This window comes from Oncorhynchus kisutch, linkage group LG19 (genome assembly GCF_002021735.2).
Source record: "Oncorhynchus kisutch isolate 150728-3 linkage group LG19, Okis_V2, whole genome shotgun sequence".
Taxonomy (NCBI): Eukaryota; Metazoa; Chordata; class Actinopteri; order Salmoniformes; family Salmonidae; genus Oncorhynchus; species Oncorhynchus kisutch.
The window spans coordinates 65,176,741-65,201,650 of record NC_034192.2 but is presented as its reverse complement, the minus strand read 5'-3'; the positions used below and the strand labels follow the sequence as shown (position 1 = coordinate 65,201,650).

The 24,910-nt window shown below is 43.8% G+C and overlaps 1 protein-coding gene across 1 annotated transcript in view; it reads right to left on the bottom strand.

Annotated features, from left to right (window-relative positions):
• The window catches only part of LOC109879096 (netrin receptor UNC5A-like), a 114,041-nt gene extending 89,812 nt beyond the window's left edge, over positions 1-24,229 (bottom strand). The window contains exons 1-4 of the mRNA XM_031797274.1: positions 24,181-24,229; positions 23,745-23,888; positions 11,552-11,655; positions 7,804-7,984 (exon numbers count right to left, since the gene is read on the bottom strand). Of these exons, the coding sequence (XP_031653134.1) occupies positions 7,804-7,984; positions 11,552-11,655; positions 23,745-23,888; positions 24,181-24,229 (478 nt within the window). The remainder of the gene's footprint in view (positions 1-7,803; positions 7,985-11,551; positions 11,656-23,744; positions 23,889-24,180) is intronic.
• Positions 24,230-24,910: the final 681 nt, after the last annotated feature.

Here is a 24,910-nt window from a genome sequence, read left to right as displayed (position 1 = left end):
GCATCGGTACCGCCAGCCGTGCTGAGAGAACAGTCTAATGACTTGGGGGTAGAAGTTGTTTAGGGTCCTGTTGGTGCATCGGTACCGCCAGCCGTGCTGAGAGAACAGTCTAATGACTTGGGGGTAGAAGTTGTTTAGGGTCCTGTTGGTGCATCGGTACCGCCAGCCGTGCTGAGAGAACAGTCTTATGACTTGCGTGGCTGGAATCTTTGACAAATCTTTCGGGCCTTCCTCTGACACCGCCAGCCGTGCTGTCTGACACCGCCTGGTATACAGGTCTTGGCTGGCAGGAAGCACAGCCCCAGTGATGTACTGGGCTTTAAGCATTACCCTCTGTAGCGTCTTCCCAAACAGTTTCTATACCAGGCGGTGACGCAGCCAGCCAAGATGCTCTCAATGGTGCAGCTGTAGACCTTTGAGGATCTGAGGGCCCCGTGCCAAATCTTTTCAGCCTCCCGAAGGGGGGGGGGGGGGAGAGGCATTGTCGTGCTCTCTTCACAACATGATCCAACCAACAGCCCCTGTCGATGTGAATGGGGGCGTGCTCACCCATCCGTTCCCTGTAGTCTACGATCAGCTCCTTTGTCTTGCTGACATTGAGGGAGAGGTTGTTGTCCTGTGACGACACTGAGTGCGTTTCGTGCATGTCCCTTTGTGTGCCCTGCTGCTGTGTGCGCTCCGTGGGAGTTCACCACTGGCACATAATGGGTATAATTGGATCATGGAAGATGATTGGATGGAATCAAGTCGTCTGAATTCTAATCAACTCTCTCTATATTTACTCTCCCTGGTTCAACTCCCCAATGGCACCCTATTCCCTATATACTATAGTGCACTATAAATTACACCCTATTCCCTATACACTGTAGTGCACTATAAATTACACCCTATTCCCTATATACTGTAGTGCACTATAAATGACACCCTATTCCCTATACACTGTAGTGCACTATAAATTACACCCTATACCCTATACACTGTAGTGCACTAGAAATGACACCCTGCTCCCTATAACTGATTTGTTGACTTGGAAACTTTTGGACCAGTACATATGGTCCCTCTATCTACAACACCATGAAACCAGTAGGTCTGGTCCCTCTAACTACAACACCATGAAACCAGTAGGTCTGGTCCCTCTAACTACAACGCCATGAAACCAGTAGGTCTGGTCCCTCTAACTACAACGCCGCGAAACCAGTAGGTCTGGTCCCTCTAACTACAACACCATGAAACCAGGACATCTGGTCCCTCTAACTACAACACCATGAAACCAGGACATCTGGTCCCTCTAACTACAACACCATAAAACCAGTAGGTCTGGTCCCTCTAACTACAACACCATAAAACCAGTAGGTCTGGTCCCTCTAACTACAACACCATAAAACCAGTAGGTCTGGTCCCTCTAACTACAACACCATGAAACCAGTAGGTCTGGTCCCTCTAACTACAACGCCGTGAAACCAGTAGGTCTGGTCCCTCTAACTACAACGCTGTGAAACCAGTAGGTCTGGTCCCTCTAACTACAACGCCGTGAAACCAGTAGGTCTGGTCTCTCTAACTACAACACAGTGAAACCAGTAGGTCTGGTCCCTCTAACTACAACACCGTGAAACCAGTACATCTGGTCCCTCTAACTACAACACCATAAAACCAGTAGGTCTGGTCCCTCTAACTACAACACCATGAAACCAGGACATCTGGTCCCTCTAACTACAACGCCGTGAAACCAGTAGGTCTGGTCTCTCTAACTACAACACAGTGAAACCAGTAGGTCTGGTCCCTCTAACTACAACACCATAAAACCAGTAGGTCTGGTCCCTCTAACTACAACACCATGAAACCAGTAGGTCCCTCTAACTACAACGCTGTGAAACCAGCAGGTCTGGTCCCCTCTAACTACAACGCCGTGAAACCAGTAGGTCTGGTCCCTCTAACTACATAGCCTACTTCCACCATCATTTCCCTCTAAATTGGCCTGCCTCTCTCTCTCTCTCTCTCTCTCTCTCTCTCTCCTCTCTCTCTCTCTCTCTCCCTCTCTCTACCTCTCTCTCTCTCTCTCTCTCTCTCTCTCTCTCTCTACCTCTCTCTCTCTCTCTCCCTCTCTCTACCTCTCTCTCTCTCTCTCTCTCTACCTCTCTCTCTCTCTCTCTCTCTCTCTCTCTACCTCTCTCTCTCTCTACCTCTCTCTCTCTCTCTCTCCGCCGCTCTACCCCTTCTGCTCCCTCCTGGGCCTCCATGGCTGAATCATTTCCTTGCCCTCTCTCTGTGATTGATTGCCCACCATGGTAAGGTAAAAACACTTTGCCCCTGATTACCTCTGAGCACAGAGTGGCTCCACCACAGTAGACTGCCTGCCCCCTCATTACCATGTATCCAACCTGGCTCCCCTTCTACCCTTCGTCCGTACCACCATCCCTCCCCTATCTCCTTCCCTACTCCCCATCACCCCACCAATGCAAATACATAGGCTGCCTGCCAAATGGCACCCTATTCCATATTATGTGAAGTAGTGCACTATATAGGGCATAGGGTGCCATTTTGGAGGATACCAGACTATTATGACTCACTATACCTAGAGTTCAGTCTGAGCCCTGGCCTCTGAGAAGTCAAGGTAATGGACATATTTTAATGTGAAGTCGTGCAGATTACATTAGGGGTCGTGGTAATGACAGTGATTAACGGGACAATCGAAGAACATTTGTGGCCTTTTTCACAAGCCTAGTATGGTTTGAGGAAAATCAAATTGCATATACGAGTGACCTGCAATTTATGTTCAATTTCTCTGGGTCTCGGGGCCTAAGTGCGAGGCTTCATTGATTGACGTTATAAAAAGCAAATAATAGGTTGCAAATGGCTCTTTTCAATTTAATTATTATATTATGAATCAGGTAAATAAGAGAAATCCACAGGCCAAATCCTTTCAATCATCTCTCAACAAAATAACTAATCAAGAATAAATTTAGGGGTAATTGTTTTTTCCCTTTCTCCCTTCTCTTTTTCAAACGCTGGAAGCTGAGAGGAAAACAATGGAATTGAATTACTGACACAACGTGGTCAGAATTAAACTAGGCTCCTTACAAACTATCCATAGTTGGAATAAAATAGGCTAATTTCAAACCATCCATGGTCGGAATTAAACTACTTTCATTCCAAACTATTTATTGTCTGAATTAAACTAGGAAAATTTTAAACTATTAATTTTCTGAAATTAGCTTAATTTTAAACTAGGCTAATTTTAAACTATTCCGGGTCTGAATTAAACTAGGCTAATTTTAAACTATTCCTGGTCTGAATTAAAATAGGCAAAGTTTATACTATTCCTGGTCTGAAATAAACTAGGCTAATTTTAAAGTATTCTGGGTCTGAATTAAACTAGGTTTATTTTAACCTATTCCTGGTCGGAATTAAACTAGGTTTATTTTAACATATTCCTGGTCGTAATTAAACTAGGCAAATTTTAAACTATTCGTTGTGAATCTCTCCACAACATACTTGCCGCATTCATCAAAAATAAAATAGATTTTCAGATCCATCCTGGCGTTGGGAAATACATGTGTTTTACGGATACTGACAATCATGATCACTTTGTTTTTGTCCAAAATAGCACACTATTCCCTTTATAGTACACTAAGGTGTCACGTTCGTTGAATGGAGGAGAACAAGGCGCAGCGTGAGATGATTACATCTTATTTTAATGAAGACGAAGAAATACTTAAACAAATTTACAAAACAACAAAAACCAACGTGAAGCTATATATGATAAGTGCAGACACAGGCAACTAACACATAGACAATAACCCACAAATTTCCCAAAGAATATGGCTGCCTAAATATGGTTCCCAATCAGAGACAATGATAAACAGCTGCCTCTGATTGAGAACCTATCTAGGCAACCATAGACATACATAAACACCTAGATAGTAACAACCCCATAAACATACAAAACCCATAGACAGTACAAAAACACATACATCACCCATGTCACAGGGCGTGACATGAGGACTAGGGCCCATAGAACTCTGGTCCAACTAGTGCACTAAGGACTAGGGTCCATAGAACTCTGGTCCAAATAGTGAACTAAATAGGGAATAGGGTGCCATTTGTACTGGGTTTTCTGTCTCCCAGACTAGCTCAGTGTAAACCCACTAGACACTGTAACATCTCCACCCACGGCTCCTACACACACACAGTTACCACTTTAATGACTCACTCTCAGGCAAATGTGCCACCATGTTGGCTCTGCTGTTAGCATGTAGAGCAGCATTGGGTTGAGGCTACACCATGACCTGTAATGGATGCCAGGTCAGTGTTAGTACCGGCTGTACCGTGGGAGCCCACAGCGGTGTGTGAGGAGGGAATGTGATGTGTGTTGGAATGTTAAACAAAGGTCAACACCAAGTCATTATTAACAGTTTGCTGTTAATTCAATTTCGCTTCGACATCTCTGCCTCCTGGGAAAACACAATGGGAGTAGAAAGGTTGGGATAGATACCGGACGATACCGGGTTGTTTCTGTTACAGTATCAGCAGTATAGACTAGTTGTTACTATATCAGCTGTCTGTATAGACTAGTTGTTACTATATCAGCTGTCTGTGTCTGTATAGACTAGTTGTTACTATATCAGCTGTCTGTGTCTGTATAGACTAGTTGTTACTATATCAGCTGTCTGTGTCTGTGTCTGTATAGACTAGTTGTTACTATATCAGCTGTCTGTGTCTGTATAGACTAGTTGTTACTATATCAGCTGTCTGTGTCTGTATAGACTAGTTGTTACTATATCAGCTGTCTGTGTCTGTATAGACTAGGTGTTACTATATCATCTGTCTGTATAGACTAGGTATTACTATATCAGCTGTCTGTGTCTGTATAGACTAGTTGTTACTATATCAGCTGTCTGTATAGACTAGTTGTTACTATATCAGCTGTCTGTGTCTCTATAGACTATGTGTTACTATATCAGCTGTCTGTGTAGACTAGTTGTTACTATATCAGCTGTCTGTATAGACTAGTTGTTACTATATCAGCTGTCTGTGTCTGTATAGACTAGTTATTACTATATCAGCTGTCTGTGTCTGTATAGACTAGTTGTTACTATATCAGCTGTCTGTGTCTGTGTCTGTATAGACTAGTTGTTACTATATCAGCTGTCTGTGTCTGTATAGACTAGTTGTTACTATATCAGCTGTCTGTGTCTGTATAGACTAGTTGTTACTATATCAGCTGTCTGTGTCTGTGTCTGTATAGACTAGTTGTTACTATATCAGCTGTCTGTGTCTGTATAGACTAGTTGTTACTATATCATCTGTCTGTGTCTGTATAGACTAGTTGTTACTATATCAGCTGTCTGTGTCTGTATAGACTAGTTGTTACTATATCAGCTGTCTGTGTCTGTATAGACTAGTTGTTACTATATCAGCTGTCTGTGTCTGTATAGGCTAGTTGTTACTATATCAGCTGTCTGTGTCTGTATAGACTAGTTGTTACTATATCAGCTGTCTGTATAGACTAGTTGTTACTATATCAGCTGTCTGTGTCTGTGTCTGTATAGACTAGTTGTTACTATATCAGCTGTCTGTGTCTGTATAGACTAGTTGTTACTATATCAGCTGTCTGTGTCTGTATAGACTAGTTGTTACTATATCAGCTGTCTGTGTCTGTATAGACTAGTTATTACTATATCAGCTGTCTGTGTCTGTGTAGACTAGTTGTTACTATATCAGCTGTCTGTATAGACTAGTTGTTACTATATCAGCTGTCTGTGTCTGTATAGACTATTTGTTACTATATCAGCTGTCTGTATAGACTAGTTGATACTATATCAGCTGTCTGTGTCTGTATAGACTAGTTGTTACTATATCAGCTGTCTGTATAGACTAGGTGTTACTATATCAGCTGTCTGTGTCTGTATAGACTAGTTGTTACTATATCAGCTGTCTGTGTCTGTATAGACTAGTTGTTACTATATCAGCTGTCTGTATAGACTAGTTGTTACTATATCAGCTGTCTGTGTCTGTATAGACTAGTTGTTACTACATCAGCTGTCTGTATGGACTAGTTGTTACTATATCAGCTGTCTGTGTCTGTATAGACTAGTTGTTACTATATCAGCTGTCTGTGTCTGTATAGACTAGTTGTTACTATATCAGCTGTCTGTGTCTGTATAGACTAGTTGTTACTATATCAGCTGTCTGTGTCTGTGTCTGTATAGACTAGTTGTTACTATATCAGCTGTCTGTGTCTGTATAGACTAGTTGTTACTATATCAGCTGTCTGTGTAGACTAGTTGTTACTATATCAGCTGTCTGTGTCTGTATAGACTAGTTGTTACTATATCAGCTGTCTGTGTCTGTGTCTGTATAGACTAGTTGTTACTATATCAGCTGTCTGTGTCTGTATAGACTAGTTGTTACTATATCAGCTGTCTGTGTCTGTATAGACTAGTTGTTACTATATCAGCTGTCTGTATAGACTAGTTGTTACTATATCAGCTGTCTGTGTCTGTATAGACTAGTTGTTACTATATCAGCTGTCTGTATAGACTAGTTGTTACTATATCAGCTGTCTGTGTCTGTATAGACTATTTGTTACTATATCAGCTGTCTGTATAGACTAGTTGATACTATATCAGCTGTCTGTGTCTGTATAGACTAGTTGTTACTATATCAGCTGTCTGTATAGACTAGTTGTTACTATATCAGCTGTCTGTGTCTGTATAGACTAGTTGTTACTACATCAGCTGTCTGTATGGACTAGTTGTTACTATATCAGCTGTCTGTGTCTGTATAGACTAGTTGTTACTATATCAGCTGTCTGTGTCTGTATAGACTAGTTGTTACTATATCAGCTGTCTGTGTCTGTATAGACTAGTTGTTACTATATCAGCTGTCTGTGTCTGTGTCTGTATAGACTAGTTGTTACTATATCAGCTGTCTGTGTCTGTATAGACTAGTTGTTACTATATCAGCTGTCTGTGTAGACTAGTTGTTACTATATCAGCTGTCTGTGTCTGTATAGACTAGTTGTTACTATATCAGCTGTCTGTGTCTGTGTCTGTATAGACTAGTTGTTACTATATCAGCTGTCTGTGTCTGTATAGACTAGTTGTTACTATATCAGCTGTCTGTGTCTGTATAGACTAGTTGTTACTATATCAGCTGTCTGTATAGACTAGTTGTTACTATATCAGCTGGCTGTGTCTGTATAGACTAGTTGTTACTATATCATCTGTCTGTATAGACTAGTTGTTACTATATCATCTGTCTGTATAGACTAGTTGTTACTATATCATCTGTCTGTATAGACTAGTTGTTACTATATCAGCTGGCTGTGGAAACTACTGGGATAATTTAATAAGCAGGAGGGGAACGAACGCTTATCGTTCTAAGACAGGTCGTTCGTGGGGGTTTTGAGTTGTGGCAACATGCTAACTGAACAGGGTTGTGTGTGTGTGTGTGTGTGTGTGTGTGTGTGTGTGTGTGTGTGTGTGTGTGTGTGTGTGTGTGTGTGTGTGTGTGTGTGTGTGTGTGTGTGTGTGTGTGTGTGTGTGTGTGTGTGTGTGTGTGTGTGTGTGCGTGCGTGCGTGCGTGTGTGATTGAGAAACTCAGATGGGCCTGCCACTCAATCTCAACATAATCACAACTCTTGTCACTTTGGAATGGTCTTAAATTCCAAATCGTATGTGGACAAACCTTTGTTACCTACGTGGGCAAAGCATTGACCCCGGTCTGCACTGGTTTGTCTGTCTGTCTGTCTGTCTGTGTTTATTTGCTTGTGCGTGTGTACGTATCTCTGTGAGTACATACCGTAGACCAGAACGGTGGCGGGGGAACTCTTGCGTCGAGCCACAATGTTCTTGGCCACGCAGGTGTAGTTGGCCGTGTCCGCCAGCCTGGCCTGTTTGATGATCAGATTACGGTCTGCAGTCACCAAGAAGTTGGGCTCGCTTACCGGGTCGATCACATGCTCGTTCCTCTGCCACTCCACCTGAAAATAACAGACCTGGAAGCTTCAAACAAACTGTGTGTTTTCATGTTTTCACAACCAGGGACAGACAGAGGGAGGTCCCTGTCCCCGTCCCCGAGGACGATGGGTCCAATGGGGAGATTACATTATTACAGACACAGACAGGGGGAAGGTTTTCGGTAAATCATTTCAGAGGTAGATAAACATTGTGGTGTCTAGACGGATGTAGCTATGTCTTTGTCTGTAAGGTTATGTACAGTCTAATCCCTGTGAGAGTAGCTGTGTCTCTGTCTGTAAGGTTATGTCTCTGTCTGTAAGGTTATGTCTCTGTCTGTAAGGTTATGTCCAGTCTAATCCCTGTGAGAGTAGCTGTGTCTCTGTCTGTAAGGTTATGTCTCTGTCTGTAAGGTTATGTCCAGTCTAATTCCTGTGAGAGTAGCTGTGTCTCTGTCTGTAAGGTTATGTCTCTGTCTGTAAAGTTATGTCCAGTCTAATCCCTGTGAGAGTAGCTGTGTCTCTGTCAGGTTATGTCCAGTCTAATTCCTGTGAGAGTAGCTGTGTCTCTGTCTGTAAGGTTAGGTCCAGTCTAATCCCTGTGAGAGTAGTTAGTCCAGTTTGTGTTTCTCTGAGGGATCCCTTCTCCAAGTAGCTAGTAGAATTGTTTTTGCTAGTGTCGTGGTAATTTCCTGTATTACTAAATAAGGAGAGTTTACAAACCACACACAACTCAGAGTTTCAACATAATGGCAACTGAGATCTTTTATAGCAAAGATCCACCCCCTAGTCGACATGACAAACCACAGATAATAGAAACTGACCACAAAGAAAGACTTTTACTTGAGAGAGGAGTATCCCATAGCCAGACAGCATTCTCTATAAATCATCGTTCAGTTTGGTCTCTAAAACGAGGTTCTAATCTCGTTCTTGGTACTTCCTATTACCAAAACATTACCTCATCCAATGGCATATATCAATTGTCAATTCTAGATACATCCATCTCAAATACAATCCACCCCTGGACAAGCTCTCTGAGAGGAATGAGCCTCTAGGTCATATACTAGGTCAAGATAAGTTTCAACATCAGAGGGGACATACAATGGTTCCAGACACTGCCATACTCCTCCCCCCAATGGGAAAAGGAGGGTGTGACTGGAGTACAGACATGGTGGAGCCCTTCACATGGTTTCACAGATACATTCACATATGAAGACAATCCTGACCTCTCCCCTCTCTGGGCCCCAAGTGACTTTTTTCGCCACATAAGCATATTATGAAAGTAGATAAAACATCTTAATTATCAATGTTACCTAACTAATTCTGATTCAGCTACGGCATGATAGAGTAGCTAGCATCTCTCCCGTTCCTCTGCAGTTCCTGTGACTTGACAAACTATATTTTCTAGATGTTTCTCTGCTACACGCTACTGTCCATGTCCTGCGATCCCTCGAACTACCTTCGACTAGCTCTGCTAGTTTGCTGTTGTGATGGTATCTGAACCTGGATGGATTGTTTTACACCCGTGGTCTGTCACTGCTGTTGGACCACACGTGCGACTGCCCTGGTAGAGGATAACCTTGCTGTTACATTCTGTCCTCTGGCTAGCTAGCTAGCTAGCTAGCTGGTGTCATGTTGTTGTTGGGAACTCTATTGGATTGGCTCTAACAACCATAATGCTCTATGCTGTTGTTGTTTCTTCTGTTGCTCTATTCCATGTGTACGGTGCATTCAGAAAGTATTCAGACCCTCTTCACATTTTCCACATTTTGTTACGTTACAGCCTTATTTTATTTTTTATTTTTTTCCTACACACAATGCCCAATAATGACAAAGCAAAAACATATATAGATTTTTTATTTTAGCAAATTAAATAAAATTATAAACAGAATTACATAAGTATTCAGAGTCTTTGCTATGAGACTCGAAATTGATCATCCTTGAGATGTTTCTACAACTTGATTGGAGTCCACCTGTGGCAAATTCAATTGATTGGACATGATTTGGAAAGGCACACACCTGTCTATATAAGGTCCCACATTTGACAGTGCATGTCAGAGCAAAAAACCAAGCCAGAAGGACAACCATCTCTGCAGCACTCCACCAATCAGGCCTTTATTGTCAAGTGGCCAGATGGAAGCCACTCCTCAGTAAACGGCACATGACAACCCGCTTGGAGTTTGTCAAAAAAGTGCCTAAAGGACTCTCAGACCGTGAGAAACAAGATTGTGGAAAAAGTCAAAGGGTCTGAATAATTTCCAAATGCACTGTGGGGCCCCGGTTAAACCAGGGCCCATCGTAGCACTATGTAGGGAATAGAGTGACATTTAGGAGACAGCCTCTTACTATCCCTGTGCTGTCCAACAACAATCTGTACTACTACTGGTCCCTACACTGTCCCACAAACAGTGGTCCTTACTCTGTCCCAAAGACTGTATAGCTAGCTATTCTGCTCCTGGTCCCTACACTGTCCCACAAACAGTGGTCCTTACGCTGTCCCAAAGACTGTATAACTAGCTATTCTGCTACTGGTCCCTACGCTGTCCATAGCCAGCTGTTCTTCAACTGGTCTGTGCTGTGTGAATAGCTATCGTAGCTTCTTCTGCTCGTACAATTTATTCCGATAATGTTTCAGAGTGGCTAGCTAGCTGTTCCATGTAGTTAGTCCCTGCTCTGTCAGAGTAGCTAATTGTTCCATGTAGTTAGTCCCTGCTCTGTCAGAGTAGCTAGCTGTTCCATGTAGTTAGTCCCTGCTCTGTCAGAGTAGCTAGCTGTTCCATGTAGTTAGTCCCTGTTCTGTCAGAGTAGCTAGCTGTTCCAGCTAACAGACATGAGTGTGTAGAGCCTGCAAACATGCCAGAGCAGAACTAAGCCCTGAGAGTCAGCCCTGAGAACCAGCCCTGAGAGACAGCCCTGAGAACCAGCCCTGAGAGACAGCCCTGAGAGATGGGATTCTACGCTGTCATGAACTGCCTCCCTCCCTCTGATGAAAAAATGATCAGTAATCAATAAGAGATAATAATTAGAGATATAATTGTTGCAAGGCAACTATCATGCCTTGAAGAGGAGGGTGAAGCTTATTGGAAGGCAGGGGCCTCTCTATCACACTTTGAAGAGGAGGGTGAAGCTTATTGGAAGGCAGGGGCCTCTCTATCACACTTTGAAGAGGAGGATGAAGCTTATTGGAAGGCAGGGGCCTCTCTATCACACTTTGAAGAGGAGGGTGAAGCTTATTGGAAGGCAGGGGCCTCTCTATCACACTTTGAAGAGGAGGGTGAAGCTTATTGGAAGGCAGGGGCCTCTCTATCACACTTTGAAGAGGAGGGTGAAGCTTATTGGAAGGCAGGGGCCTCTCTATCACACTTTGAAGAGGAGGATGAAGCTTATTGGAAGGCAGGGGCCTCTCTATCACACTTTGAAGAGGATTATGAAGCCGGCCTACAGACACTGATCTAAGGTTTGGTTGTACATTTCCAGTGTAACTTTATGTTTGAAGTGCCTCGAAGTGCTTCGAGGGGGAGTGAGCAAGTTTACATTTCAGGTATAAAGGTAAAGAATCGGACCACAGTCCACGTCTCCTATCTCTAACCTCACCTCAGCTGCTGGTACGCCCTCTGGAGGATGACAGCGTAACAACACTTCCTGGTTCAAAGCTACTTCCTTCCCCATTGGCTCCTCCTCAAAGTTCTTCCTCAGGTCTGGAAAAAGGAAAACATGAAAATCATCAAAACATGAAATAAACTGTTTTATTTCTTTATATATATATATCCATTGAGGTCAGAATACCTCTTCTATAAGTGACCTGGAACATGTAAACCCCCCCCCCCCCGCCCCCCCCCCCCCCCCCCCATCAAAACACAACAACAACAACAAAAGTCATGAGAAACATGAAAACGTTGCATAAGGCTCCTGGCAGTCGTAGAACATGACTTTCTGTTCAGACAGCTGCAGTTAGCTGCTAAACTGCTCCAAGGGCGTGGCAAATACACTACTTTATCAAAAACCCGCTCATCGAACACCTCATTTTAAAATCATTGCCATTAATATGGAGTTGGTTCCCCCCCATTGCTGCTATAACAGCCTCCACTCTTCTGGGAAGGCTTTCCACTAGATGTTGGAACATTGCTGCTATAACAGCCTCCACTCTTCTGGGAAGGCTTTCCACTAGATGTTGGAACATTGCTGCTATAACAGCCTCCACTCTTCTGGGAAGGCTTTCCACTAGATGTTGGAACATTGCTGCTATAACAGCCTCCACTCTTCTGGGAAGGCTTTCCACTAGATGTAGGAACATTGCTGTTACAACAGCCTCCACTCTTCTGGGAAGGCTTTCCACTAGATGTTCGAACATTGCTGCTATAACAGCCTCCACTCTTCTGGGAAGGCTTTCCACTAGATGTTGGAACATTGCTGCTATAACAGCCTCCTCTCTTCTGGAAAGGCTTTCCACTAGATGTTGGATAATTGCTATGGGGACTTGCTTCCATTCAGCCACAAGAGCATTAGTGAGGTCGGGTACTGATGTTGGGGGTGATGAGGCCTGTCTCGCAGTCGGCGTTCCGATTCATCCCAAAGGTGTTCAATGGGGTTGAGGTCAGGGCTCTGTGCAGGCCAGTCAAGACCTTCCACACCGATCTCAACAAACCATTTCTGTATGGACCTCACTTTGTGCACGGGGGCATTGTCATGCTGAAAGAGGAAAGGGCCTTCCCCAAACTGTTCCCACAAAGTTGGAGGAACAGAATCATCTAGAATTTCCTTTAAAGTACAAAAGGGAAAATAAATATGGGTTATATTTACAATGGTGTTTGTTCTTCACTGGTTGCCCTTGGGGCAGCAGGTCACATATATTGCTGCTGTGATGTCACACTGTGGTATTTCACCCAGCAGATATGGGAGTTTATCAAAATTTGATTTGTTTTCGAATTCTTTGTGGATCTCTCTCTCTCTCGCTCTCTTTCTCTCTCTCTCTGTCTGTCTGTCTGTCTGTCTGTCTGTCTGTCTGTCTGTCTGTCTGTCTGTCTGTCTGTCTGTCTGTCTGTCTGTCTGTCTGTCTGTCTGTCTGTCTGTCTGTCTGTCTGTCTGTCTGTCTGTCTGTCTGTCTGTCTGTCTGTCTGTCTGTCTCTCTCTCTCTCTCTCTCTGTCTCTCTCTGTCTGTCTGTCTGTCTGTCTGTCTGTCTGTCTGTCTGTCTGTCTGTCTGTCTGTCTGTCTGTCTGTCTGTCTGTCTGTCTGTCTGTCTGTCTGTCTGTCTGTCTGTCTGTCTCTCTCTCTCTGTCTCTCTCTCTCTCCGTCTCTCTCTCTCTCTCTCTCTCTCTCTCTCTCTCTCTCTGAGAAGGATCAATAACACACCATGTGGCTGCATTACACCCTGCCTGGCTGGTTTAGGATGGTGTGTGTGTCTAGGCATCAACAGAAACCAATCACATTACCACACAGCAGAGAGGGCTTGGAGCGGACACATTAACACTGAGGATGTGTCCTAAACTGCACCCTATTCCCTACGAAGTGCACTGGGCTCTGTTCGAAAGTAGTGCACTATATAGGGCATATGGTGTCATGTGGGACACCGCCGAGACCTCCAACTTGCCTGTCTGCCTGAGAGGCTGTCTGTCTGGGAGGCTGTCTGCCTGGGAGGCTGTCTGCCTGAGAGGCTGTCTGTCTGGGAGGCTGTCTGCCTGAGAGGCTGTCTGCCTGGGAGGCTGTCTGTCTGGGAGGCTGTCTGCCTGGGAGGCTGTCTGCCTGAGAGGCTGTCTGCCTGAGAGTCTGTCTGTCTGGGAGGCTGTCTGCCTGAGAGGCTGTCTGCCTGCCTCCTCTCTCTCTCTATGTGAGGGTTAATCTGCTACCCTCCTGTCTCTCTCTCTATGTGAGGGTCAATCTGTTCACCCCCTGTTTCTCTCTCTGTGAGGGTCAATCTGTTCACCCCCTGTTTCTCTCTCTGTGAGGGTCAATCTGTTCACCCCCTGTTTCTCTCTCTGTGAGGGTCAATCTGTTCACCCCCTGTTTCTCTCTATAAGGTATGTCTGCCCCTCCTGTCTCTCTCTGTGAGGATACGTTCCTCTCTGTTCTGTTCCTCTCTGGTCTGTTCTGTTTGGAATAATGCATATTTTTGTATTTAAGGGCTTTATTAGCATAGGAAACATATGTTAACATTGCCAAAGCAAAGGGTTTAGACAATGAACAGAAGATAAATAAATAATAAACAGTAAACACACAGGTTCCACAATAATAAAGACATTTCAAATGGCACATTATACACACTGAACACACCCAAAATCATATGATGTCTAGCTAGTAATTTGTTGTGCTAGCAAAGGGTTGCATAGCAACATCAGTATTCTAAAATGAACTAATAGTATATACACTGCTCAAAAAAATAAAGGGAACACTAAAATAACACATCCTAGATCTGAATGAATGAAATATTCTTATTAAATACTATTTTCTTTACATAGTTGAATGTGCTGACAACAAAATCACACAAAAATTATCAATGGGAATCAAATTTATTAACCCATGGGAGGTCTGGATTTGGAGTCACACTCAAAATTAAAGTGGAAAACCACACTACAGGCTGATCCAACTTTGATGTAATGTCCTTAAAATAAGTCTCAGTAATGAGTCTCAGTAGTGTGTTTAGGGCCAAACAGCATCGTTTGCTCTGTTTCTTTGTTAATTACTTCCAATGTGTCAAGTAATTGTGTTTTTGTTTTTCCAATGATTTGGTCTAATTGTGTTGCCGATCTGGGGCTCTGTGGGGTCTGTTTGTGTTTGTGAACAGAGCCCCAGGAGTAGTTTGCTTAGGGGACTCTTCTCCAGGTTCATCTCTCTGGAGGTGATGGCTTTGTTATGGGAGGTTTGGGAATCGCTTCCTTTTAGGTGGTTGTAGAACCCATACCTCATAACCACGAAGGGCAATGGGCTCTATGACTGATTCAAGTATTTTTAGCCAAATCGTAATTGGTATGTCAAATTTTATGTTCCTTTTGATGGCATAGAATGCCCTTCTTGCCTTGTCTCTCAGATCGTTTACAGCTCTGTGGAAGGTACCTGTGGATCTGATGTTTAGGCCACGATATGTATAGTTGTTCGTGTGTTCCAGGGCAACCGTGTCTAGTTGGAATTTGTATTTGTGTTGTCTTGGCAGCTGGACCTTTTTTGGAGCACCATTATTTTGGTCTTACTGAGATTTACTGTCAGGGCCCAAGTCTGTCAGGGCCCAGGTCTGTCAGGGCCCAGGTCTGTCAGGGCCCAGGTCTGTCAGGGCCCAGGTCTGTCAGGGCCCAAGTCTGTCAGGGCCCAGGTCTGTCAGGGTCCAGGTCTGTCAGGGCCCAGGTCTGTCAGGGCCCAGGTCTGTCAGGGCCCAGGTCTGTCAGGGCCCAAGTCTGTCAGGGCCCAGGTCTGTCAGGGTCCAGGTCTGTCAGGGTCCAGGTCTGTCAGGGCCCATGTCTGTCAGGGCCCAGGTCTGTCAGGGCCCAAGTCTGTCAGGGCCCAGGTCTGTCAGGGCCCAGGTCTGTCAGGGTCCAGGTCTGTCAGGGCCCAAGTCTGTCAGGGCCCAGGTCTGTTACGGCCCAAGTCTGACAGGGCCCAGGTCTGTCAGGGCCCAGGTCTATCAGGGCCCAGGTCTGTCTGGGCCCAGGTATGTCAGGGCCCAGGTCTGACAGGGCCCAGGTCTGTCAGGGCCCAGGTCTGACAGGGCCCAGGTCTGTCAGGGCCCAGGTCTGTCGGGGCCCAGGTCTGACAGGGCCCAGGTCTGACAGGGTCCAGGTCTGTCCGGGCCCAGGTCTGACAGGGCCCAGGTCTGACAGAATCTGTGCAGAAGATCTAGGTGCTGCTCTAGGCCCTCCTTGATTGGGGACAGAAACACCAAATTATCAGCAAACAGTAGACAATTTACTTCAGATTCTAGTAAGGTTGAGGCCGGGCGCTGCAGACTGTTCTAGTGCCCTCGCCAATATATATTTTGAAGAGGGTGGGGCTTAAGCTGCATCCCTGTGGTTTAATGTGTGTTTTTTGCCAATTTTAACAGCACACTTGTTGCTTGTGTACATTGATTTTAGAATGTCGAATTTTTTCCCAAAAACCCCACTTTCCATCAATTTGAAACGCAGACCCTCATGTCAAATTGAGTCAAAATAGTCAACAAAGCATGAGAAGACTTTGCCTTTATTTTGGTTTGTTTCTTTGTCAATTAGGGTGTGCAGGGTGAATACGTGGTCCGTTATATGATAATTTGGTAAAAGGTCCTGTAGTTCATTCGATGTAATTGGATAATTCAGTGGGTTCTGCGAGTCTTTAATAGTTGATTCAAAAATGTGGATTTGATCATGTATATGTTTTTGCTCTTTATTCTTTGTTATAGAGCCAAAAAGATTGGAGAAGTGGTTTACCCATACATCTCCATTTTGGATAGATAATTATTCGTGTTGTTGTTTGTTTAGTGTTTTCCAATTTTCCCAGAAGTGGTTAGAGTCTATGGATTCTTCAGTTACATTGAGCTGATTTCTGATGTGCTGTTCCTTCTTTTTCCGTAGTGTATTTCTGTATTGTTTTAGTGACTGACCATAGTGAAGGCGTAGACTCAGGTTTTCTGGGTCTTTATGTTTTTGGTTGGACAGGTTTCTCAATTTCTTTCTTAGGTTTTTGCATTCTTCATCCAACCATTTGTCATTGTTGTTAATTTTCTTAGGTTGTCTGCTTGAAATGTTTTGATAGGGAAGCTGAGAGGTCAAATATATTGTTTAGGTTTTCTGCTGCCAAGTTTACACCTTCACTATTACAGTGGAATGTTTTGTCTGGGAAGTTGTCTCAAGGGGAATTAATTTGTTGTTACCTAATTGTTTTCTGCTAGATTTCCACACTACTTTCCTTCCATCTATAGCATGTCCTAATATTATTCAGTTCCTTTGGCTTTGATCCCTCATTATTGAGTATTGCTCTGTTCAAGTAGACTGTGATCTTGCTGTGGTCTGATAGGGGTGTCGGTGAACTGACTGTGAACGCTCTGAGAGACTCTGGGTTGAGGTCAGTGATAAAGTAGACTACAGTGCTACTTCAAAGCAATGAGCTGTAAGTGTACCTAACATAGGAGTACTTACCATAGGAGTTTCCTCAAAGTCTACTATTGACTTTGTACAGACCCAGTGAGCGTAAGAGTTGTGACCCATTTTTGTTGGTTGTTTTGTCACAGCTATGTCATGGGGGACATATTTGGCAGGGAATATTGTCACCCAATGTATTTGATGGGGTCTGGGTTCCTGCTCTTTTTCCTGCTCAGACCGTGTATTTTACAGGGTTTGATAGTAACAAATTTGTGTTGTTCTCCATTACTGTAGGTGTGAGCAGAACATGGTGAGCATCTGATTGATATACATACCTCTTAGGTTGCAGGTTGGGGTTTAGGGTGGTGTATTAGTGGGGGTTGGGCCTGTTGCTCTGCTCTCTCTCTCTCTCTCTCTCTCTCTCTCTCATATCCCTAGGCAGATTTGGCACTGCCTCACACTGCTAAATCTCCAGTCTGTTTTTATTCTCATCATAGATGTCATTGCTGATATATATATATATATATATACTGTGGTGTAGATCATTATGTATGGATGCATCCTATTCCGTATGTAGTGCACTACGTTTGACCAAGGCCCATAGGGATCTGTACAAATGTAGTGCACTACATAGGGAATAGGGTTCCATTTGTACTGTCTGTCCCTCCACAACATCATTCATTGAATCGTATTTCACATTATGTTAGAAAACATTGACGTGGCCTATGGGGCTATCTCTACTGTCAGACACCACTATGAGTCTATTTTCATCCCCAAAGACACATTACAATGATTGACTTGGCCTCACAGGCTTGAGTAACGTGTAAAGTAGAGTCTTGTCTTTTCCCCAACGTCACATAATAACCACCGGCAGGTCAATAGTATCTCTATTGAAATATGTACAGAGATTGTATCTCCTCGGAGGCTGTGTCGAGTCATCTCTAAAGGGACATAGTAACAACTTTACAGTCATTCAGAGATTACAGTATACACAATCCATTGATCAATACTGCCAGGAGAGTCTAGGGAGAATCAGAGATTGAATTATCAATAGAGTTGGGAAGATATAGTGCCTTCGGAAAGTATTCAGGCCCCTTGACTTTTTCCACATTTTGTGACGTTACAGCCTTAATATAAAATGGATTTAGAGACTCTGGGTTTGCGCCCAGGCTCTGTCGTAACCGGCCACGACCGGGAGGTCTGTGGGGCGACGCATAATTATCCTAGCGTCGTCTGGGTTAGGAAGGGTTTGTCCGGTAGGGATATCCTTGTCTCATCGCGCACCAGCGACTCCTATGGCGGGCAGGGTGCAGTGCGTGCTAACCAAGGTTGCCAGGTGCACGGTGTTTCCTCCGACACATTGGTGCGGCTGGCTTCCGGGTTGGATGTGCGCTGTGTTAAGAAGCCGTGCGGCTTGGTTGGGTTGTGTATCGGAGGACGCATGACCTTCAACCTTCGTCTCTCCTGAGCCTGTACGGGAGTTGTAGCGATGAGACAAGATAGTAGCTACTATACAATTGGATACCACGAAATTGGGGAGAAAAAGGGCTAAAATTCACAACAAAAAAAAAATAATAATAATAATAATAATTACTGATCAATCTACACTCAATACCCCATAATCACAAAGTCAAAACAGGTTTTTGGAAATTCTTGCAAATTTATATATATAAAAAAATATGGAAATATCCCTTCACATAAGTATTCAGACCATTTAATCTGAACTTTGTTGAAGCACCTTTGGCAGTGATTACAGCCTCCAGTCTTCTTGGGTATGACGCTACAAGCTTGACAAACCTGTATTTGAAGAGTTTCTCTCATTCTTCTCTGCAGATCCTCTCAAGCTCTGTCAGGTTTGATGGGGAGCATTGCTGCACAGCTATTTTCAGGTAGTGTGTCATTATGGGGCATTATGTCATTATGGGGTATTGAGTCATTAAGGGGTATTGAGTCATTATGGGGAATAGAGTCATTATTGGGTATTGTGTCGTTATGGGGTATTGCGTCATTATGGGGTATTGTGTCATAGGGTATTGAGTCATTATGGGTATTGTGTCATGGGGTATTGAGTCGTTATGGGGTTATTGAGTCATTATGGGGTATTGTGTCATGGGGTATTGAGTCATTATGGGGTATCGAGTCATTATGGGGTATTGTGTCATTATGGGGTATTGTGTCATTATGGGTTATCGAGTCATTATGGGGTATTGTGTCATTATGGGGTATTGAGTCATTATGGGGTATTGTGTCATTATGGGGTATTGTGTCATTATGGGGTATTGAGTCATTATGGGGTATTGTGTCATTATGGGGTATTGAGTCATTATGGGGTATTGTGTCATTATGGGGTATTGTGTTATTATGGGGTATTGTGTTATTATGGGGTATTGAGTCATTATGGGGTATTTTGTCATAATGGGGTATTGTGTCATTATGGGGTGTTGTGTCATTATGGGGTATTGAGTCATTATGGGGTATTGAGTCATTATGGGGTATCGAGTTATTATGGGGTATTGAGTCGTTATGGGGTATCGAGTCATTATGGGGTATTGAGTCGTTATGGGGTATTGAGTCATTATGGGGTATTGTGTCATTATGGGGTATTGAGTCATTATGGGGTATTGTGACATTATGGGGTATTGTGTCATTATGGGGTATTGTGTCATTACTGGGTATTGAGTCATTTTGTTTTATATTTTATATTCTTCAAAGTAGCCACCCTTTGCCTTGATGACAGCTTTGCACACTCTTGGCATTCTCTCAACCAGCTTCAACTGGAATGCTTTTCCAACAGTCTTGAAGGAGTTCCTTCATATGCTGAGCCTTTGTTGGCTGCTATTCCTTCACTCTGTGGTCCAACTCATCCCAAACCATCTGAATTGGGTTGAGATCGGGTGATTGTGGAGGCCAGATTATCTGATGCAGCACTCCATCACTCTCCTTCTTGGTCAAATAGCACTTACACAGCCTGGAGGTGTGTTTTGGGTCATCGTTCTGTTGAAAAACAAATGATAGTCCCACTGAGTGCAAACCAGATGGTCTTGCGTATCGACGCAGAATACTAGTGTAGCCATGCTGTGTGCTTTGAATTACAGTGGGGCAAAAAAGTATTTAGTCAGCCACCAATTGTGCAAGTTATCCCACTTAAAAGGATGAGAGAGGCCTGTAATTTTCATCATAGGTACACTTCAACTATGACAGACAAAGAATCCAGAAAAACACATTGTAGAATTTTTTATGAATTTATTTGCAAATTATGGTGGAAAATAAGTATTTGGTCACCTACAAACAAGCAAGATTTCTGGCTCTCACATACCTGTAACTTCTTCTTTAAGAGGCTCCTCTGTACTCCACTCGTTACTTGTATCAATGGCACCTGTTTGAACTTGTTATCAGTAAATAAGACACCTGTCCACAACCTCAAACAGTCACACTCCAAACTCCACTATGGCCAAGACCAAAGAGCTGCCAAAGGACACCAGAAACAAAATTGTAGACCTGCGCCAGGCTGGGAAGTCTGAATCTGCAATAGGTAAGCAGCTTGGCTTGAAGAAATCAACTGTGGGAGCAATTATTAGGAAATGGAAGACATGCAAGACCACTGATAATCTCCCTCGATCTGGGGCTCCACGCAAGATCTCACCCCGTGGGGTCAAAATGATCACAAGAACGGTGAGCAAAAATCCCAGAACCACACGGGGGGACCTAGTGAATGACCTGCAGAGAGCTGGGACCAAAGTAACAAAGCCTACCATGAGTAACACACTACGCCGCCAGGGACTCAAATCCTGCAGTGCCAGACGTGTCCCCCTGCTTAAGCCAGTACATGTCCAGGCCCGTCTGCAGTTTGCTAGAGAGCATTTGGATGATCCAGAAGAAGATTGGGAAAATGTCATATGGTCAGATGAAACCAAAATATAACTTTTTGGTAAAAACTCAACTCGTCGTTTTTGGAGGACAAAGAATGCTGAGTTGCATCCAAAGAACATCATATCTACTGTGAAGCATGGGGGTGGAAACATCATGCTTTGGGACTGTTTTTCTGCAAAGGGACCAGGACGACTGATCCGTGTAAAGGAAAGAATGAATGGGGCCATGTATCGTGAGATTTTGAGTGAAAACCTCCTTCCATCAGCAAGGGCATTGAAGATGAAACATGGATGGGTCTTTCAGCATGACAATGATCCCAAACACACCGCCCGGGCAACGAAGGAGAAGCATTTCAAGGTCCTGGAGTGGCCTAGCCTGTCTCCAGATCTCAACCCCATAGAAAATCTTTGGAGGGAGTTGAAAGTCCGTGTTGCCCAGCAACAGCCCCAAAACATCACTGCTCTAGAGGAGATCTGCATGGAGGAATGGGCCAAAATACCAGCAACAGTGTGTGAAAACCTTGTGAAGACTTACAGAAAACGTTTGACCTCTGTCATTGCCAACAAAGTATTGAGATAAACTTTTGTTATTGACCAAATACTTATTTTCCACCATAATTTGCAAATAAATTCATAAAAAATCCTACAATGTGATTTTCTGGATTTTTTTTCTTCTCATTTTGTCTGTCATAGTTGAAGTGTACATACGATGAAAATTACAGGCCTCTCTCATATTTTTAAGTGGGAGAACTTGCACAATTGGTGGCTGACTAAATACTTTTTTGCCCCACTGTATATATACATCCCAGACAGTGTCACCAGCAAAGCATCCCCCACACCATCACAGCTCCTCCTCCATGCTTCACGGTGGGAACCCGACATGTGGAGATCATACGTTCACCTACTCTGTGACATCACACCTCCTCCTCCATGCTTCACGGTGGGAGCCCGACATGTGGAAATCATACGTTCACCTACTCTGTGACATCACACCTCCTCCTCCATGCTTCACGGTGGGAACCCGACATGTGGAGATCATACGTTCACCTACTCTGTGACATCACACCTCCTCCTCCATGCTTCACGGTGGGAACCCGACATGTGGAGATCATACGTTCACCTACTTTGCGTCTCACAAAGACATGGTGGTTGGAACCAAAAATAAAAAAATTGAACTCATCAGACCAAAGGACAGATTTCCACTGGTCTAAAGTCCATTGCTCGTATTTCTTGGCCCTAGCAAGTCTCTTCTTATTATTGGTGTCCTTTAGTTGTGGTTTCTTTGCAGCAATTTGACCATGAAGGCCAGAAGGGCTGTTTCTTCTCTGAACAGTTGATTTTGAGATGTCTGTTAATTGAACTTTGAAGCATTTATTTCTGCTTCAAACGAGGCTGATAACTCTAACTTTTCCTCTGCAGCAGAGGTAACTCTGGGTCTTCCTTTCCTGTGGCGGTCCTCATGAGAGCCAGTTTCATAAAAGCGCTTGATGGTTTTTCCGACTGCACTTGAAGACACTTTAAAAGTTATTGACATTTTCCAGATTGACTGACCTTCATGTCTTAAAGTAATGATGGACTCGTTTATCTTTGCTTATTTGATCTGTTCTTGCCATAATATTTATTTAACGAGGCAAGTCAGTTAAGAACAAATTCTTATTTTCAATGACGGCCTAGGAACAGTGGGTTAACTGCCTGTTCAGAGGCAGAACGACAGATTTATACCTTGTCAGCTCAGGGGTTTGAACTTGCAACCTTCCAATTACTAGTCCAACGCTCTAACCACTAGGCTACCCTGCCACTTTAACCAAATAGGTCTATCTTCTGTATACCAACCCTACCTTGTCACAACACAACTGATTATCTCAAATGCATTAAGGAAATAAATTCCACAAATTAACTTTTAACAAGGCACACCTGTTAATTAAAATGCATTCCAGGTGATTACCTCATGAAGCTGGTTGAGAGAATGCCAAGAGTGTGTGTTACGTTCCCCAGTTTCTGTGTTATGGTTTTGTTTGTGTTTGTTTCAGGATGGCTTCCTGAAATTCCCCCAAGCAGCTGATTGGTCGGCCCCATTTGATGTATTGGAGCTGACCCCGCCGTCTCGTCAGAAACGTCTTCAATTAGACTCCTTCTCCAGCTGTATAAAAGCCTGTGTTCCTTTGCTCAGGGAGCAAACATGTTTTTGCTTATTGAAATAGTTTACTTAAGTTTGTATTATTCTGTTTCATTTCCTCCCAGGGGGGAAGGGGAAGGCACCTTGGTAGTGCTTAGGCAAGAGGCCTATGGGCATACATATACCCGTAGTATGTACTCTGCCTATGCACACTAGGTAAGACTGTCTGGGGCTTTATATCAGTAATACTTATAGGTGATCTTGACTGGGGCTTTATTTCAGAGTAATACTTACAGGTGATCCTGACTGGGGCTTTATTTCAGTAATACTTATAGGCGATCCTGACTGGGGCTTTATATCAGTAATACTTACTGACTGGGGCTTTATTTCAGAGTAATACTTACAGGTGATCCTGACTGGGGCTTTATTTCAGTAATACTTATAGGTGATCCTGACTGGGGCTTTATATCAGAGTAATACTTATAGGTCATCCTGACTGGGGCTTTATTTCAGAGTAATACTTACAGGTGATCCTGACTGGGGCTTTATTTCAGTAATACTTATAGGTGATCCTGACTGGGGCTTTATATCAGAGTAATACTTATAGGTCATCCTGACTGGGGCTTTATTTCAGAGTAATACTTACAGGTGATCCTGACTGGGACTTTATTTCAGTAATACTTATAGGCGATCCTGACTGGGGCTTTATATCATTAATACTTATAGGTGATCCTGACTGGGGCTTTATATCAGTAATACTTACAGGCGATCCTGACATATGCCTTTTGGCTCTTCTGGGTTCCCGTAGTGCTCCAGGCGACACACTGGCACCAATAGTCGTCCAGACCAAAGATCTTCTCAACCTGCTGTCTGGAGATATCTATTTTCACCTGCATGATGGGCAGACCTGCAACACAGACCGTAGAGACTACAGTTAGGACTGTCTAGAGGCAGGATACAGACCAGTCAGACCTGCAACACAGACCATAGAGACTGTCTAGAGGCAGGACACATAGACCAGTCAGACCTGCAACACAGACCATAGAGACCATAGAGACTGTCTAGACCTGCAACACAGACAGTAGAGACTACAGTTAGGACTGTCTAGAGGCAGGATACAGACCAGTCAGACCTGCAACACAGACCGTAGAGACTACAGTTAGGACTGTCTAGAGGCAGGACACATAGACCAGTCAGACCTGCAACACAGACCGTAGAGACCACTATCAAGAAGAAGACCAGAGGCATTACTCTAGTTCATGATTGAGAAGGAGTACCGATTCAGTCTTAAAGCCACACAGACAACTGTCAGGACACTGAATAGTCAGGAGACAGGACACTGACCATAGGAAGGATATAGAATAGAGTCAGGAGACAGGACACTGACCATAGGTAGGATACAGGACACTGACCATAGGTAGGATACAGGACACTGACCATAGGAAGGCTATAGAATAGAGACAGGACACTGACCATAGGAAGGCTATAGAATAGAGTCAGGAGACAGGACACTGACCATAGGAAGGCTATAGAATAGAGTCAGGAGACAGGACACTGACCATAGGAAGGATATAGAATAGAGTCAGGAGACAGGACACTGACCATAGGAAGGCTATAGAATAGAGTCAGGAGACAGGACACTGACCATGGGCAGGATACAGGACACTGACCATAGGAAGGATATAGAGTCAGGAGACAGGACACTGACCATAGGTAGGATACAGGACACTGACCATAGGAAGGCTATAGAATAGAGTCAGGAGACAGGACACTGACCATGGGCAGGCTATAGAATAGAGTCAGGAGACAGGACACTGACCATAGGTAGGCTATAGAATAGAGTCAGGAGACAGGACACTGACCATAGGTAGGCTATAGAATAGAGTCAGGAGACAGGACACTGACCATAGGTAGGCTATAGAATAGAGT